General features: G+C 34.6%; 1 protein-coding gene and 1 long non-coding RNA gene across 4 annotated transcripts in view; both read right to left on the bottom strand.

The window, feature by feature from the left end:
• The window catches only part of LOC121636569 (CD276 antigen-like), a 43678-nt gene extending 26469 nt beyond the window's left edge, over window positions 1-17209 (bottom strand). For 2 of the 3 annotated variants that reach the window (XM_041980165.1, XM_041980164.1), the window contains exons 1-5: window positions 16964-17209; window positions 14355-14699; window positions 13447-13485; window positions 12136-12411; window positions 10810-10848 (exon numbers count right to left, since the gene is read on the bottom strand). In XM_041980165.1, coding sequence (XP_041836099.1) covers window positions 10810-10848; window positions 12136-12411; window positions 13447-13485; window positions 14355-14699; window positions 16964-17180 — 916 coding nt within the window. In that variant the 5' untranslated portion in view covers window positions 17181-17209. The remainder of the gene's footprint in view (window positions 1-10809; window positions 10849-12135; window positions 12412-13446; window positions 13486-14354; window positions 14700-16963) is intronic. The other variant, XM_041980167.1, reaches the window with a different exon arrangement.
• Window positions 1329-5842, bottom strand: LOC121636571. The gene is made up of 5 exons (XR_006009748.1): window positions 4781-5842; window positions 3922-4025; window positions 2801-3015; window positions 2144-2237; window positions 1329-2081 (listed from the first exon to the last, which is right to left on the bottom strand). It is a non-coding gene; the product is annotated as an uncharacterized LOC121636571 (long non-coding RNA).
• Window positions 17210-17588: the final 379 nt, after the last annotated feature.

Raw genomic sequence — 17588 nt, 5'->3', positions numbered from 1 at the left:
CTCAAATGCTATCAATAAACATTCGAACACTATACAACCACAGGACACAGCTTGGTTTAGTGGACTATGGGAATTTCACCAACATTTCAAACAGCGATCTTGACCATCTTATTACTCACTTTCTTACACTAACCCTTGGCTCAGGAGAGACCTACGTTACTGGTAGTTTGAGAGGATGAGGGATCAGAGTTCAGCGATGGCGAGTGTGAGAGCGTTTAAGAATAGCAGATCCAGTGGGACGGGCCTTAAGAGGACGAAGGGCAATTCAACGGAGGGTTCACAATGTCTTGGCCCCAAATCAAGTGCGATATGTGCTTTTTTGTGCATTTGATTATCTCTATAATCATGAAACCCCTGCAAGTCAATGAACTATAGATTTAGGAGGACCATTTTTTTTACAAGATTAAAATAAACATGAACAATTTACATAATATTGGATGAAAGCCATATTATGGGGAATTCAAAACAAATTCTATTTAATATTTGCACAGTGTTATTTTCTTTTTAAATATATATAACTAAGTAGGAATAGCCTTCTTGATAGAAAAAGCATGATAGCAAAGCCACATAAGATCAATCTTGAACAAGGCCATTATGTATCCAATCTGGTGAGTAAAAAAAATAAAATAATAATAATGTATTTCTTCTTATTCCAGGTATACTGACACAAACCACAAGTTAAATCGATGGGGATTTGTGTTTCATGGTGGAGCTGATGGCTATAGTCGCTGCATTACCTACCTGAGATGTTGCACAGACAACAGAGCATCAACAGCCTTGCAGCTTTTTCAGCACGCCATCAAACTTTTTGGACTCCCACATCACGTCAGGAGTGATGCTGGTAGTGAGAATATTGATGTTGGACGGTTTATGATTGAAAATCGAGGGGCAAACAGAGGTAGCTTCATGGTTGGATGTAGTCTTTATAATCAAAGAATTGAAAGATTGTGGGGAAACTAAACAGGGTGGTCTCAGCATATTTTAAATAACTTTTTATTTTTATGGAAAATGTTGGAAGAGCACCGACCCACTTAACATTAGTGCTCTTCACCATGTTTACCTTCCAAGGATAAACAGATCTGTGGAAGAGTTTGTAGGCCAGTGGAACTATCACAGCTTAAGAACAATGAAGAGTAGCTCCCCACTGCAACTGTGGACAGAAGGAATACTCCAACTTCCTGAACATTAAAGACCACCACTCCCTCAATTTGCGACACCCTAATAAACACCACCACTGGAATAATGAGTTAAGAACAATCAATCCCTTAACTGACGACGGTGATCATGGGATAAAACTCTTTGTCACAGCATGTAACCTACTTCAACAAAATACTTAAGTTTGCAAGTAATTGTTACTGTTCTGTAAATATATTCATGTCAGATAGAAAGAGCATTTGCATCTACAGCTACTCCAGTTATACCAGTTCTGAGAAAACCAAAATTTCAAATTGTAACCAAAATATTTTTTGTGCCTAAAACTAAACAAACCATAAAATGGCACAACCCAAACGAAACAATGATTTTTTACATATTAACTCTAATTAAATGCTGCTATGGGTCACATTACAAATGTCATCAAAGAAAAATGAACAACTGTTTCAAGTTGGAGGAGTGTTTGACTGCAATGCAAAATGTGCCTCACATTTATCAACAAAAAGTATTCATCAAGTTCACATCCTTAAATCTGTAACACAAAACCATGACTTTAAACAAATTTTCAAATGTAACCAAAATGTTTTATGTATATTTTTTTGTGTTTTTATTGCAGTAAATTAAAAGAGCTTTCTGTTTTAGAGAATAACAAAATGAAATAATAGCAGTTACAGGCAGTGATTTAGCACCTTTTCTTACCTGTGTGTTCTTGTCATGGACCCACATCATGTAAACAGTGAGAGACAAAACAAACAATATGAATAAAAGGTTGGTTATTGGGGTTGCAGGAACAGCTCCCACATTAACCTCCTCATCTTAACTCATCTCCTCAAACCCTCTATAAATGACCTCTCAGGCTCTCCCGAATCCTGGGGAATTGCGTCTGGCAAAATCCATGTGGGATTTGAATGCAGTGTACACTGCATGAACTGGGATGTGAAGAATATTTTCACAAGTACTGGCTAGCAGAAATCGGGATTGTGTAATTAACTCAAAGCTTGGCCTTGGTGAGAAACCCAGGGGTGGAATGTTGTCACATCCAGTAACGAACACAAGAAAATCCTCCAGAGTGACTTCACTTTTACCTGTAAACATAATAAAAAAACACATTAATACACTACCTACTGGTATTTTTATAAAATAATTATTATAGCACTGGAGTGATGCAAAAGAAGCAAAATAGTAGTAGTTTAACTGTCTTAAACAAGCATTCATTCATTTATTGAAAAGATGCTGTAATTTGAAAGTGTTATGTTTATATGACAGAAGTAGTGAAGCGTTTAACAGTAAATAAATGAAAGAAAGAAGAAGAAAAAACAGGAGACTGGAAAGCAAAAACAAATGTGGACAAATCTTGCTCCAAGTCTGTTGGAAGCATAAATTAGCTCTTATTATTTATTTATCAGTAAAGATATTGTGGTGGACATGAAGTTTGTTAATATTTTACATGAAAACTTGTGGGCAAAATGAATGCATGTTATATTAAAATGTAGTTCTAAAGTATTTATGTTACATAAACTATTTTACAAAGTAAAGGAGAGTGATCTAATTAAAACGTATTATTGTCATGTACCACTATGGAAGAATGCAGTCAAAACAATTGAGAAAAAAATATCCTCTGTTGAAACATTCCCAACACCAAACTTACATTCAGCATCTTGAAGATAGTCTTTCCAGAAAGCCAGGGTTTGGCACTCTCCTTGAAATGCATTGCTTCCTCTTTCAGAGTGAATGATCTGGAAGAGATTCTCCACTTCAGATGCTGTTAAACTTGTTTCACCTTTTACGAAAAGGCACTTCAACTGTAGAGGGTATCTCTGAAGAGCATCTAGGAGACCTATAGACCTTAAGCCATCTCTGAACCTAGTAAAAAGGAACGAAACTGTATTCTGTAATGTGTTTTGGAAGGTGTGGTGCCAGTTAGTTTGTTTTTACATGTTATATTATTAAGGTCCCACAATAAATTTCAGGCCGAAAGACTCACACTTTCACTTCCACTGGTACTGTATGCTATGGAACTCTATATCAATTAACATAACATAGTCTGTACGGTAGGATGTACTGGTTGGTTGTACAGTATGGTATCTCATGTATTTCCACCATTTTGTCACCAAAACTAGACTATTTTTTGTCAGACAAGGTTGTGCTCAGACATAACTGCCTGGCCCGCGGTCGGTCTTCTGCGATGAAAGAGAGCCTGAACTTCTTCTTCAGCTGAATTGAATTATGAATTGTGGACGTTTATATTGTTTTGGTTTGCTCATGCATTTGCCAGCGAGTTCAGGACCGTTTCATTTGAAAGAATGGCTGCCACTAAATTTCTTGCTGTCTCACTCATGCTGACATCTTTCAGCTTCGACACAGGATGGCGCATGCACCTTGATGGCCTCATGACTTTCCATTCAATATATTCCATCTTTATTCAATCAATATAGTCAGACTTTCATCATTATTCTCAAGTTTCATTCAATATACTATAGTGTGTAGCCAAGTAGATCAAAAGTTATTCTGAGCTAAATTTTCATGTTTGGCACAGACCAGGAAATTATTTTAATTATTTCATGTAGTGCATTTGCAGGCATTACATACATCATATTTAAATAAAAAATGTAACATCATCGTGCTTAGTAAGTAAAATTTTGTGGCACAATTTTACAATTATAACAATAACACAGAACTAGACATTTCTACCACATCAAGATGCCTTTTATATGCATCATTTCAGATACATACTGGATGGAATCTGTCAGAGGTTTTGTGTCTACTTACCAATTATTAGCAACAACACATACAGGTGAGGTGTAATAACCAGTGATGTAATCAGAATAAGGACTCCCCTTGGGATACTTTCTTCTGTTATATATCTGTTATATCTATAAAAGGCAAAAGAAAACATATGTTAGAATGTAATATCATTAATTTGTCAGATAGGTATTAATGTTAAAAACGGCTAAAACTCACTAAAGTAAAAAAAATTAATTTAAATAAATAATAACAATAAATGTGAAAATTAAATAAAAACCCTGATTCTGTAACCCAGGGGTGTCCAGCTCCAGTTCTCGAGGGCCACAATCCTGCAGGTTTTCGATGTGCCCCTGCTCCAAAACCACCTGACTCAAATTAATGAGTAATTGTGCAAAACTTAATAGGCTGTTGGATCAGTTAATTTGAGTCAGGTGTGTTGAAGCAGGAAACATTGAAAACCAGCAGGACAGCAGCCCTTGAGGACCGACTTTGGACACCCCTGCTGTAACCAGTTCCAAGTGGGAGCACAGTTTCCTTCCTAAAGACTGGGTTTTACTAAGTGTTGGTGAAAGTAAAAGTGGTCCTGTAAAAGCATGAGGAGTGATAAAAATGAAACAACACAATACACTGTGTAACAACACATCCCTATAGTCTTTACTTGTGTACGTTCATGAACTGAACTCAAAAGGAGGAAAGAAACAAGTTTGAATCCTGTAGACTATTTTACCACACAGCTGCTCAAGCATTGTGTAAAGAGAAGGTTTATCTAAATGAAAAGTCTGAACAAATGCTACAGAGTCTTTGATTTAGTGTAATGATTGCTAATACAGTACTTAAATCAGTCATGTCTGAAGTGAGAGAACCCCTCTTGACGAGACTCGACCTTTAAACTGTTCATTTTGACCTGAACAGCCGTTATTATAATGAAGGCCAGCATCGTACAGGAACACTTCATACTGATGATCCTTCTTCCAGTCAAACAGTATCTGTATTGTTCTTGGTGCTGAGAGAGCAGGGCAGACCTACATCACTGCCTTCTTCTATGAACACTTTGATGACTGCTGGCCCTGGAAGATAAAAACATCATAATGTTTACAAGCAGCAAAATCACCTAACGGACACACAATGTGTAAGATTCATCAAAGAACATGACAAAAATCAATAAGTGGAGCCTTTTGGATCATGGCTTTGTTTACTACTGCATTGTGTTTGCAGCATGTGACAGATTTGAAAATGATGTCAATCATATAATTTGACCGTTTCATTTGTCACTGAGCTATACTCAGATCCAGTAGATAAAGAAATGTACAGCTTTTCCACTGCTGCAGCTCCCGAATTACAGCAATGACAGACTGGACCTTGATTGTGTTTTAAAAAAAAAACAAGATGACAAGACAGAAATAAATTAAACATCCTGATTATTTCCATTTATTATATAGCTACCAATACTTTGTAGGTGGAGGTTATGTTTTTGGTGGCGTTGGTTTGTCTGTTAGCAACATAACTCAAAATGTTATGGACACATTTTGTTTAATTTTTCAGAAAACATCAGAAATGGAATAAGGAACAAGCGATCTGGGGGTGATTTAGATCATCATCTGGATCCAGGATTTTTTTTTAAGGATTCTTTACTGTGGGGAGATCGGGATGATGCCCAGAATCATTGGCAAAAAACAAACAAATTAACAAAAAAAGACATGATGACATCATGGTAGTTGTTAAATACACTAACAGCTAAACCAGATTACAGCCATTAGAAAAAGTGTGAATTTCTTCAATAACTTCAAAAGCCATTTGCTTCATCTTGGTGTCCAAAGGTTTCCAGGGTCAAGGATTCTAAATAAGATGTGGTATCTATCTGATGATGGAAGTAGGTAGTGATAATAGTCTGAAGTATACATGTGTGTCGGTATGGGATTGGCTCCTGGGTGGGCTGTTGGGCCTTTCTCAGGTGAGTGACCCTATGGCTTGGCGCTCTCCGAGTTCTTCAGTCCATGTTTGAATCAATCCAATAAACACAACTAAATGTTACATCTGATGAGACGTGAAACCTGTTGTGACTCCGTCTCTGTCTCCTGCCCAATAAAACCATCCAACCTCTTAGTAAACTTCATGCTGTTCATGTTTGACCAAATGATTTCTTCAGAAACTGCAACGTTTTCATCTGCAGGATGGAGACACCAAGTTGTCTTTGTCAAATTGTGCAGGTTCTTTTGCAGAATTTTCACTGTAAAAGCCTCTTTGTGATGAAATGAAACTGAATGAAAACACGACTAAATCTGTGACGTCTGAATTTAAGATAAATTAAATCCAGGATTATTTTTATTTTCCCCCCAATAAATATATTTCACTTTTGTTGTAGTATGAAAATCTTAATGTTATAAAACAAAAATCAAATCAAAGGAACACTCACCTGTTTCCTGGAACAAACACAATTTAAACTAAAACAGAAAAACACAATAAACAGCCTGATGTTTGTCATTTTCACGATTTATTTACACTTTTCTATAGAAGCTAAAGACTTCCTGAATATGTCAGTCTAAAGTGCATTATCAGTAAAAACATAAGAGCAACAATAAAACATCCAACTCTTCTCTCCAAGCTCTTTTAGAGCTAAAATCTCAGCGTAGATAAGCCCTAAAGCATTTCCTTTGTACGTAGAAAGCGGTGATGAAAAATAAGTCAGTGGGTTACTTCTTTCTACAAACAGTCTTGTGGCCGGCCTTCTTGCTGCATACTGTCTCCGTCTATATGATCCAGATAGTCCAAACTGCCCAGCAAATATTTCTAAACATAAGTTAAACTTTCACATTTGAAGGATTAATTTGAAAATCAATTTATTCCAAGTCTCTACAAGCAACCTTGAATTAAGAGAGCTAAAGCAGACATTTTAGTCTGGGACTAGTCTTAAGTCCTGTCTCTGAAACTGGCCCAGAGTCTCTATGAGTGCCCTGGTAAAGACCGGTAGCAGGTCAGACCTGGAACAGCTTCAACAATATAAACACATAAAATTATTACGTGTACACATCACATAAACTAAGCAGACAAAACCATCAAAACCATAAACATCACAAACTAAGACAAAAGCATCAAACATCAGTTTGTTGTCATTAAAAACAAAAGTTGCAATGATCAATCTGAACATTTACAGCCAGATGTGCCACATCAATGTTCAGTGAAAGCTTTAGACATTGTGTGTGTGTGTGTGTGTGTATATATATATATATATATATAGTTATGAATGATTACATAATAACAAATTAATATAAGTTTATGCATGATAAGACTGCATGTGTGTTAAGACTGTGATGGTTTCAATCTTTGGCTTTAATGAATTTTACATTCAGGGTTTTGTTAAAACAGCTTGAAAACCTTTTCAAAAGGCCAAACAGCACACAGATGAGAAGGACTGCATCTATCTAATGGTATTACGATACAAATGGAGGAAATAATAATTCATATTTCATGATGGGTGTCAGGATGTCTACTGTCTTTATGGGCTGCAGATAATCTCAAGCAGACCTCAGTTTTAGCAGTTCAGGAGCTTTCTGTCTGATATGGTGGTGACACACTGAAATGTAAAAATACTGGAATGTGACACTTTCTGTATTTTGTTTATATAAATATACCAAATAAATGACTGAGGGGAATATCTTATAATGTTCACAGGACATGAAACATGTCTTCTTAGTGAGAGCAGGATGAGCTACATGCAGTTCCAACCTTTACTTCTCTGATCACATCTCAAGGATCCAACAAACTGTTTTTCTGTCCTGAACTTTAAAACTTATCTGAACTCTAAAACTGCCTGAAATAAGCAGAAATGTCCTCTCGTGTCTTTTGTCCAAGAGTAAACTGATTTAGACATATTAGATGTAAAACATAAAATGCACTTAAAATTTTATCCTTGAAAAGGTTGTTGATCAAGAATTGAATCCAGGTTGAGGCTTGTTGGTTGTTGTCAGCCTGCTGGAAGAAAACGTCATATTAGAGAAAGTCACAACCGAATTTGATCATTAAATATAAACAATTATGTAAATAAACTCAACTTCAAGACATTATACACGACATACATGCTGTTAATACAAATTTTAAACTTACACTGTCGTCTGGTCCGAAGTTTCCTAACAAGTACACCAATGACAACCAGCAAAACAAGACAGGCAATTATGGCAACAACAGCAACAATCCATCCAGTGGAGGACCCTGAAACTGATCATAAAAAGTTAATAACACTCAGAATAGATGCACAACAGATTCAACATAAAAATGTCTGTATGTTTCTGATATCAAAGCTGACTATTTATCTCTAGATGTAAACATCCAGACTCTCCAGGAACCTCCTGCTTGACGTCACTGTAAGGTTTTAGTTTTGGTCTCAGTGAGAGAACTGATGTTACATCCTCCTCTTTCTGAGACATGTTGTTCATCAGTATAACCGATGTTCCACTTTCTGTTCTGCTTTACTTTTAGCTTTCTGTATTCACATGTGGGATCAGTTTGAGGAACACATTTAAGAAATAAAGGATCATAATTAATACATAATGTGTTAGAAGGAAACAACAAACATCAACCTCATCAAAGAAACAAGCTGCTAGATTTTTCATCAACAGATAACACACCCTACAGTTATGCTACAACATCTTACTAGATGGTGTTTGAGGTGTTTGATGTCTCCATCTTGGCCACTAAATGTCAGTATTGTTTTGCTTTTCTTGCACAGTGTTACTTTTAGAACAGATTAATCTAAAATTTCTACATCACTTCTGTCTACAAGTTAAAATTTTAGTTTTATTTAGTTTATAACAAAATATCCAGATTTCTTTACAAATGTCTGAATGTGATTTAGTGAGTTAGATCCACATTCACTTTCACTGATACAAGGTGTGGTACATTTCTACTGAGCCAAACTTTCACTTCAACTCATTTATTACCGTTTCTTTCTTTTTTTCTGCCATGTTTTTGGGGTAAGAAACTGCCCACTACTCTCCACAAGTGCAAAGGTTTTGTCACACACACAATGCTGCCCTTTGAACTAGGTCATAGTTCACCTAAACTTCACATATAATAAACATTTTTTTATTCTTTTATTTTGAAGACATTGTCATTTTCAAATCTATATAAATACAAGTGTGATAAAAAAAAAAGCCTAAAAAAATTATATTTTAGACGTAGCTCACATGCAAGTTATGCTAGTTTTAGAACAGGCCTGCAGGCGACTTGTTGGTGACTCCTGGTTTACAGTAACTGAATCTGTATTTTATATTTAGGAAATGCTGAAGACGGTTATTTATTTTTCTCTGTCACAAACTAGAACTGCTCTATCTGCTGGTTTCTACTGGAACATCTTTATTAAAAATATATTTGTTTATTTGTTTGCTATTTAGCTAAGAGACGTAAACACACACAGCTGGTCTGATTTCATCGTCTTAGATATATTTCAGACATGTAATCTTTCTCTTAAAGACGGACTATTTTACACACCTTTATCTCATTACTGCTGATTGCTGCAGGAACATTTTACTCATCTAAACAAACTAAAACCTGTTGATGGGACTCCAGACTGGACAGAAACCAGCTGACAGACTTTAAACCAGAACCAGGAGGTGAGACCACACTGGTTCCCAGTATGATTTACAACTGATTTAAAGGTTCATTTGAAGACTTTATGTGGTCCAACATGTGCTCTGAGACTTTGATAAAAGAAGAAGGAAGGAGCTGGCAGAGAGGATCAGGATGACCGAGTCAGGAATTATGTTTTCAATCTTTCATTTATCAAACTTTTTTTCTTTGGAGGGTGAATTAGAAACTATTTTGCTGTCCAGTTAAAACAAACTAACCTGAGGAACATAAGATATTTTACAAAGAAAAACATAAAGTAAACTAAACAATATCAGCTAACAAGAACTGCAGTAAAAAGAAAAAAGAAATCACTTAGTGTGGAAAAAATCTTTTGATCTTAATAAAAACCTTTGTGTAGTTTTCATGTGTCTTCTTGGGATGATGTTGCTCCAGCTGTTAATAAATCTATACATACTCTCATCAGACCATATTGTATATCTTTAGTGACAGCCGCCTCTTATTTCAACCCAGAAACTGTTTGACAGAGGGCAGGAAAAAACACGCTTGAAGAATTCTACTACAAAGAGCATGGGTTCACTTTAAATTAAATCTACAGTTTAAAATGTCTGATACTGGATAGATTTTATTTATACTTTTAAAATATGTTTCTCTGACTTTGGCTCTTACAGGCCATTTTATAAAATTAGACTTAAGAATCTGCTGTTTGTCAGATGTGTCGATGGAATATCTGAGATTTAAACAATGTAGTAATCAATTTCATTAAATTAAGTCTTCTGACTGCAGTTTCTGTTAAACTTGGTTTCAGAAGAGAAAATGGCAAACCATCGTGTAAGACAATAAGCAGGGGACAGGAAGGGTTTGCAAACTTTAATGAGTTCTATTTTAGGAAAATAAAAAATATATTTAGTGGAAAAATGTTGATATAATATTTCCATTCATGTCCAAAATGTCCATTACAAAGACGATGCCTTTTTCATACCGATTCTGTTTAAATATTGGCTTCCTATTAATGGTTATCACTCTATTATTCCATAAAGTGGAAGCATACTACAGACTCCAAGATAATCAAATCCTTTAAAAAATCATTTCTAAATAAAATTTAACACCATTATGTTTATGAAGAAATATTTTGTTGCATATTTTTAGAATCATAACTCAGAACTACACATTTCTACCACATCAATATGCCTTTTATAAACATCAGTGCATCATTTCAGATACACACGGGATGGATTCTGTCAGAGTTGATGTGTCTACTAATCAGTTATTAGCAACATCACATACAGGTGAGGTGTAGTGATCAGTAACGTAAACAGAAATAAGACTCACCTGGTGTATTTTCTCCTGTTCTGTCTTTTAAGTCACCATCTGAAAGAGAAGAAAAAATGTTGTACATGTTTGTATTTTATCATTAAATGGAGGGACACAAAACATGCTAATGAAAATTAACTGTATTATCCTTTTGGGAAACTGCTCCCGAAAGAGAATGAGAAACTTAAACTTATTTATTATTTTTTTAAATAAATGCGGCTTTAATTTATGCAAGACAGCAAAGGTAAGACATATTTTCTGACTTTTACAAACGTAAAACATAAATCAGGCCTTCTTCTGCCTCTGGTTCGGTGAATCTTGAAACTTCCAGCTGTGGAATCTGTGAGATGTGAGCTGTCAGTAGAGGAGTCGTTTGTTCGTGTTCATGGGGAGACACCATCTGTGTTTACATATTTTTTAGACTTTGCTTAGTTGGTATTTGAATTGTTTGTTGTCTAAACTTCTGTGTATTTAAAAAATTCACTTAATATGGAAAAAAGTCACTTGATCTTAAAAAATAATAATAATAACTTATGTGTAGTTTTCATGTGTCTTCCTGCGACGATGTCGCTCCAGCTGTTAATAAATCTATCACATACTCTCATCCTGCCTCCTGTCTCTGTTTACAGAGTTTAATAGAGTCTCAGAGCCTCAGCAGAAATCAGACTTGAGAAATTTTCATCTTAGTCAGCTTTGCTGTCAATCTAAAAACATGAACCACTGAAATTATTCACATTCAAATTATTCTTATTGTAAACATCGCACATCACAACATGATGAGCTCACATTACTAGACTACAATAGTTAGTATTAGTGGAATATATTAAAAGTAGTGATTAAACATCAAGGAAAGAGAGTATTTATAAATCTATGCTGACTTAATTGTTGGTATTGTTTCTTTTTCTTATTCAAATTTAAAGTTTAGCATTTGATAAGTGCTTAACAAAAACAAATGAATATCTTTGTTTTCCTTGTTAGTCTAAGTCCTGTTTCGCTGATTCTTCTTAATATTTCTAACTTGCTTTGTGTAAGAACTAGGAATTTTAAATCTGTAATGTAAAAATCTTTAAGATGTGAAGTAGTCTGATGTATAAATGTGACATTTTTTTAGTATTTATAATTTCACTTCTGTCTCCTTGTTCTACTGCATTGAAAAACTGATTGTGCTAAGCTAAAGTCTGAGTATTTCCACTTTAAACATTCTCTTTTTTTTTTAAACATTTATCTGATTTAAAACAAAATGGCCTTCAAATTGAGCATGTACTTACATGTTTACATTAAAAAGTAATTAGTACACATAACTATATACATTCATAAAATACTGAGACCAAAGAGGAAACTCACCAGGGGGATTGACCCAGATATAATTAGAAGAAATCTCGTGACAAATTTCTGGTTGTTTCACAACACAACGATAGTTGCCTTCCATGGTCACAGTAGCAATGAGGATAATGTTGTGGTGGTCTCCATTAGAGTTCTGATGCTCTTTAGCATCAACACGACTGCCATCACTGCCTTGAATCTCTACTTCAGGTTGTGGAGAAGCACCCAGAACATCACACTGCAACAGCACTCCATCATCTGTTTTACGTGATTCAAGAATTGGCTTTGGACAGGCACCTATAACACAATAAAAACAAGATACCAAAAATAAATTACAGTGATAAAAACATTCTTTTTTATTTAAATTTATTTGAAGATCTGTGAAAATGAGGATGAAGAACAAGCAGAAAAAACACTATACTCATATAATGACAAATACATATAGAGCATATACAGTAATATGGTAAATAAATCCTAAAATCTCTTTGGAATTTAATTTATGGGAAAATTGTGCAGTGTTATTTTTCTTTTTCTGTTTTGTTTTGTTTTCAGAAAAACAAACAAAAGACAAAAAAAACAAAAACAAAAATCAAATCAGAAAGGGCAAATAACTGGGGCTATGGAGTGTGTGGATTGTATAATAAAAGTAGCTCAAAAGAACCAGTTTCCAAAAAAAAAAAATAAAATAAAATAAAATAAATAAAAATGAAATAATAAAATTAATAAAAAAATCATTCATACCTTTCTAAAAAGCACATTTTAACTATTAATACAAGTTATGTGGTGCTGTGAATTATAACACAACTTTCCAAAATGGGTGGACCTATGAAAGTGTGTTTGCTTGAAATTAGGAGTGAATAGCTTTAACACTTTATAACAGAACCAGACAGTGGACAGATTGCTACTGGTTTGCAGTGGAAAAGATGATGAACATTTTCTAACAGCCATGATGAAGATAAACCATTAATACACCATTACATATAAGGTGTTTGTGTATGTCTACTTACAAGTTGTGATCTCTGATCAGTGAAGTAATCAGAATTAAGACATACTTGTTTTCAGGTCTTCTGTCTCACTGTATAATCTTAGATTAAGTCCTGCATCAGTCTAGGTTCATTACAAAATCAGTGACCAATAAAACTACTTTACATATAAAGTACAAACTAGTATTTTACCACTTTATATGTACTTTTTCATCTATTAAATTTTGACACATAGTATTGTAAGATATACAAGTTCAGGAGATGTAATTAATTAGTTTCTGATTATGAATGCTTCGTCACAATACATACAAGTGAGATTATCGATGACGTAATCAGAATCGCGACTCACCTTTTACATTTTCCTTTGTTCTGTCTTTTAAGACACATTCTGAAAGAGAAGACGAAAAATATTTTTTAGTTGTTTGTGTGTTATCATTAAATGAAGTGACACAAAACATGGTAATGAAAATTAACTGTATTATCCTTTTGATTTTACCTTCTTCTTTTAATCATCAAAATGAAAGTTTAAGAGTTCCAGACTTCATTTTCATAAATACTGCAGCTGCTTTACAGAAGAGACCAGCTTAGTGAGTCCTGGATGGGTTATTATCACAAAGTTGGAACAAATGTTTCAATTAATCTTTTTATCGTCTTGATGTGAATCAAACAAGAAAATTCTCAGTCTGCTGTTGTTGGAGTGGAGCTGGTGTGGAAGGTTGTATCTGACTGTTGTCAATAATTGGGCCTTCTGAGTAAACAACTAAGAGATAAACAGATCAACACATTCTTTTATCCACTAATGCCTGAATAAAACATGTAGTTATGCTTTTTAGGCTGAGGGCTTAACGAGCATTATGAAGCTTCAAAATCAACCAGCTGAGGTTCAGATGTAGGACTAGATTGTTCACTAACCACAAGGCTTCCGGTTTGTTCTCTGACCCTCCACCAAAGTGTCCTTACACAAGGTACATGGTCCAGAGCTGTTTCTGATGCTGGTATAGAAGTTCTTTATCTACTTTTTGATAATAAACATGAAGTGCTTGGTTGAACTGCTTGGTATGAAATGTGTATAAGTGAATCCCATATAAGAGAAAAGAGGCTTCTAGCTGAAGTTTCTCTGAAACCTGCTATAAGGCAGGACTTTATCCAGTTTAAATGTGTTATTTCATGTAGAGCTGAATTAACTTAAGCCCATCTGGGACATTTGAACTGATCTCTTCTGTAAATAATCTTTAACTGATCAATGAAAGTACTCACCAACAGTAAGCTGAACTCTGGACAGTGTTGTGGGGGGAGTAGATGCCTTAATACAGGTGTAAGTTCCACTGTCGTCCACTTTTGTAGTTTTGATTTGTATGGAGGCATTACCAGATGTGAGCTGGTCGGGAAAATGAAAGACCCGACCTTTGAACTGCTCAGCTTGTCCTGTAAGTGGAGAACCATATATGTTGCCACTTTCATACAAAAACACCTCCCTTTTATTATATGTCACGTTCTCTTTCTTCCAGTCGAAGGCCATGTTTGTAATGTCCATAGCTCCAAAGGAACAAGGTAGAAGTACATCATCATCTTCCATCACAGCAATCTCGGTGACAGGTGGATCTGGAAGACAAAAACATGTATTAATGAAACACAATTTTGTAAATATTTGGTGGAAAATCTAATTATTCCTCCACCATACTTATTCCAAATTTATTGTGGCTGAAAAGATTCATTTAATAACTCAGTAATTATTCATTAGTAAATAGAAAATGTGTTTAATCAGTGCAAATATCTGCAGTGAAATACTGAATCTTGGATAGGAGACTTGAATAGTAAACAGCAGGGATTCTCAAAATATGAAAAGTTCATGTACACTCCCACTAGTTCCCACTTCTCTGAGTCTGATGCTGAGTAACCTGTCACAGAGAAATAGACAGAATGAGACGAATCACACTGAAATGGAGCTGCTCCATCTTTATAGACTCATAGAGCTTTTGGAGAAATGCTTCCATATTTACAGTAAACTCATTGTTTAGTCTGTCCTTCTGCACAAAATAATAATAATAATAATAATAATAATAATAATAATAATAATAATAATAATAGTAAACTATATGAGAAATTTTATAAAATGTGGTCAGGAGATTAGGTGTGAGCAAAGAAAGGACTCCTTAAATTCTGGTAGCGATTTGAATTATTTTCTTTAAATTTAAACTTCACTTCTAGTTTTTGGTTGTGAAACTTTAAATACCAGCTCAGGAGCAGAGACATCTGTGACAGCTCCTAACTCTTATCAGATCGTCTCTGTTACACCATCCAGAAGCAGAAACACAAACACAGGGTTTGCTGCTTTGTGACAAAACAAACTAACAAGGTGTGTGGGTGACAACGTGGGAAAAACAGGAAAGTGTTTAATTAAAACTTGACTTTGTTTGGCTCACATTTAAATATTAAATAAAGAAAAAGACAAAACAAAAAACAATAACATTTTAACATTAGATGTTCTACTGCAGTACACGTTTGGGTAAATGAAATAAATAAATAAATAAAATAAAATAAAAACATGACATTTCTGTGGTTAAAAGTAAAACAATCACCAAAACTAATAAAAAATATCACCTGGAGAGTTTCATAGAATTTGTAAGCAAACTACAAAATAATCTTTAAAGAGCTGGACTAATGTTTGAGCTTTGACTGCAGCAGATCTTAGTCCTGTGACTTTTAAAATTATTTAAACATGAAGTTTCACTATGACCTTTAATCTGGAAACAAACATCTACAGATTTAGTTAATTTCAAGGCACAGACAAGAAATTTAATCTCAATGGTTCTGAGATATAAAATTATTATGAAAATATAAGAATATGTCTTCATCATAACTAGAATGAAACACACACAGTAAAACTTGACAATTTTCTTTAGTACATCAGAGAGCAAACAACATCCTCATAACATGAACCAGTAAAACCAGCGTTACTGAAGCCATTCTACAGATGAGTAACTGCTGCTACAGAAACGAGTCACAACAGTCCTGCTCCTGATTTAGTCATGATGCTGTAGAACCACTACATGTGGCCTCTTCATGCTGAAGTGACAGTGGCAGAAAGTTTCCAGAAATGGAGTAAAAAATCAACCAGGTTAAGTTCACTTGATTGATAAGACAGACAGGGCGAGTAACTTTGAGAACGATGCGCTGCTAACAGAAATGATAATATTAAAACAAAGTTAGTGAAAAGTGCTCTCTTTTACTGTTGTTAATATCTATTTTTCTTTTTTTAAACGTGTTATTTGAAAGTGTAATGGATTAATTTTTCACTCCACAATGAAACTCGTTTTATGAATAACAAATAAATAATTAGATATAAAAGCTGCGTGACGGAGGCTACAGATTGTCGGTGATAGGGTTTGTTTAAAAGGAAGAGGCTTCCATCCAGTCCTCATATCTCTTGTTACCATCACGAAGCCACACCCAAAGTTAAAAACATCTCCCACTTTTAATAAACAACTAAATACATCTCATATGTTTAGAAACATGAAGATAACATCTCTTCGTAATGGAGGATGGTTCATATCTCTGAACAAATTATGTGTATTTTAACATGACTAAAAGATGGTGAGACAAGTGCAGATGCTCCTCTTTTCTCCCACTAAAGCTGATCTATCTATCTATCTATCTATCTATCTATCTATCTATCTATCTATCTATCTATCTGTCTGTCTGTCTGCCTGTCTGTCTGCCTGTCTGTCTCTCTCTCTCTATATATATACACACACACACACACACACACACACACACACACACACACACACACACACACACACACACACACACAATAAACAAGGTCCTCCGTTATTTATTTTCTTCTTTTTTTTTTAATCTCTTACCGGTTTGATCAGTTCTTGCAGACCACGCTAGGATGTAAAGACACACGAGCGGAAGAAGCTCCATCGTTGTTGAAGTCGTCTGAAGGTTAAACATCGCATTAACAAATGTTAAAAAGATGACAGCAGCCCTCTTCTCTGTTTCAATGACGCATCTGCAACATTTCGCTTGTAACATCCGTGAGCAGCAACAGCAGCAACACTTCCGGTACAAAATCATTCAGAACACAGAAACCACAACGTTTTAAAGCGAAACTGATGGTTTAACAGCTCTCTAAAACGCGCGGAAAGAGGCTGGGTTAAGCTTTTTTATTTAAAATAAATAAATAAATAAATAAAATAAAATAAAATAAAATAAAATAAAAAAAAAATAAAAAATAAATAAATAAATAAATAAAAACCGTTAGGTAAGGACATCTGCAGAGTAATTTTGGATAGATAGCTATTTAGAGATACTTTATTGATCCATCCACCAACAACACAATGAAAAAGTTTACAAATTTTTATACAACTTGTAATAACAGAGTAAGTTGAATAAAACAAAATATAAAAGTATCTGTAAAGGTTTAAAGAGCGGCCATGTTCGACCGTGATTCTTCTTTTAATCATTATTATGAGATAAAAAAAT

The sequence above is a fragment of the Melanotaenia boesemani genome, chromosome 3, assembly GCF_017639745.1.
Source record: "Melanotaenia boesemani isolate fMelBoe1 chromosome 3, fMelBoe1.pri, whole genome shotgun sequence".
In the NCBI taxonomy this organism is placed as follows: Eukaryota; Metazoa; Chordata; class Actinopteri; order Atheriniformes; family Melanotaeniidae; genus Melanotaenia; species Melanotaenia boesemani.
The sequence above is the reverse complement of the archived record's forward strand: the minus strand, read 5'-3'. Positions and strand labels throughout refer to the sequence as shown.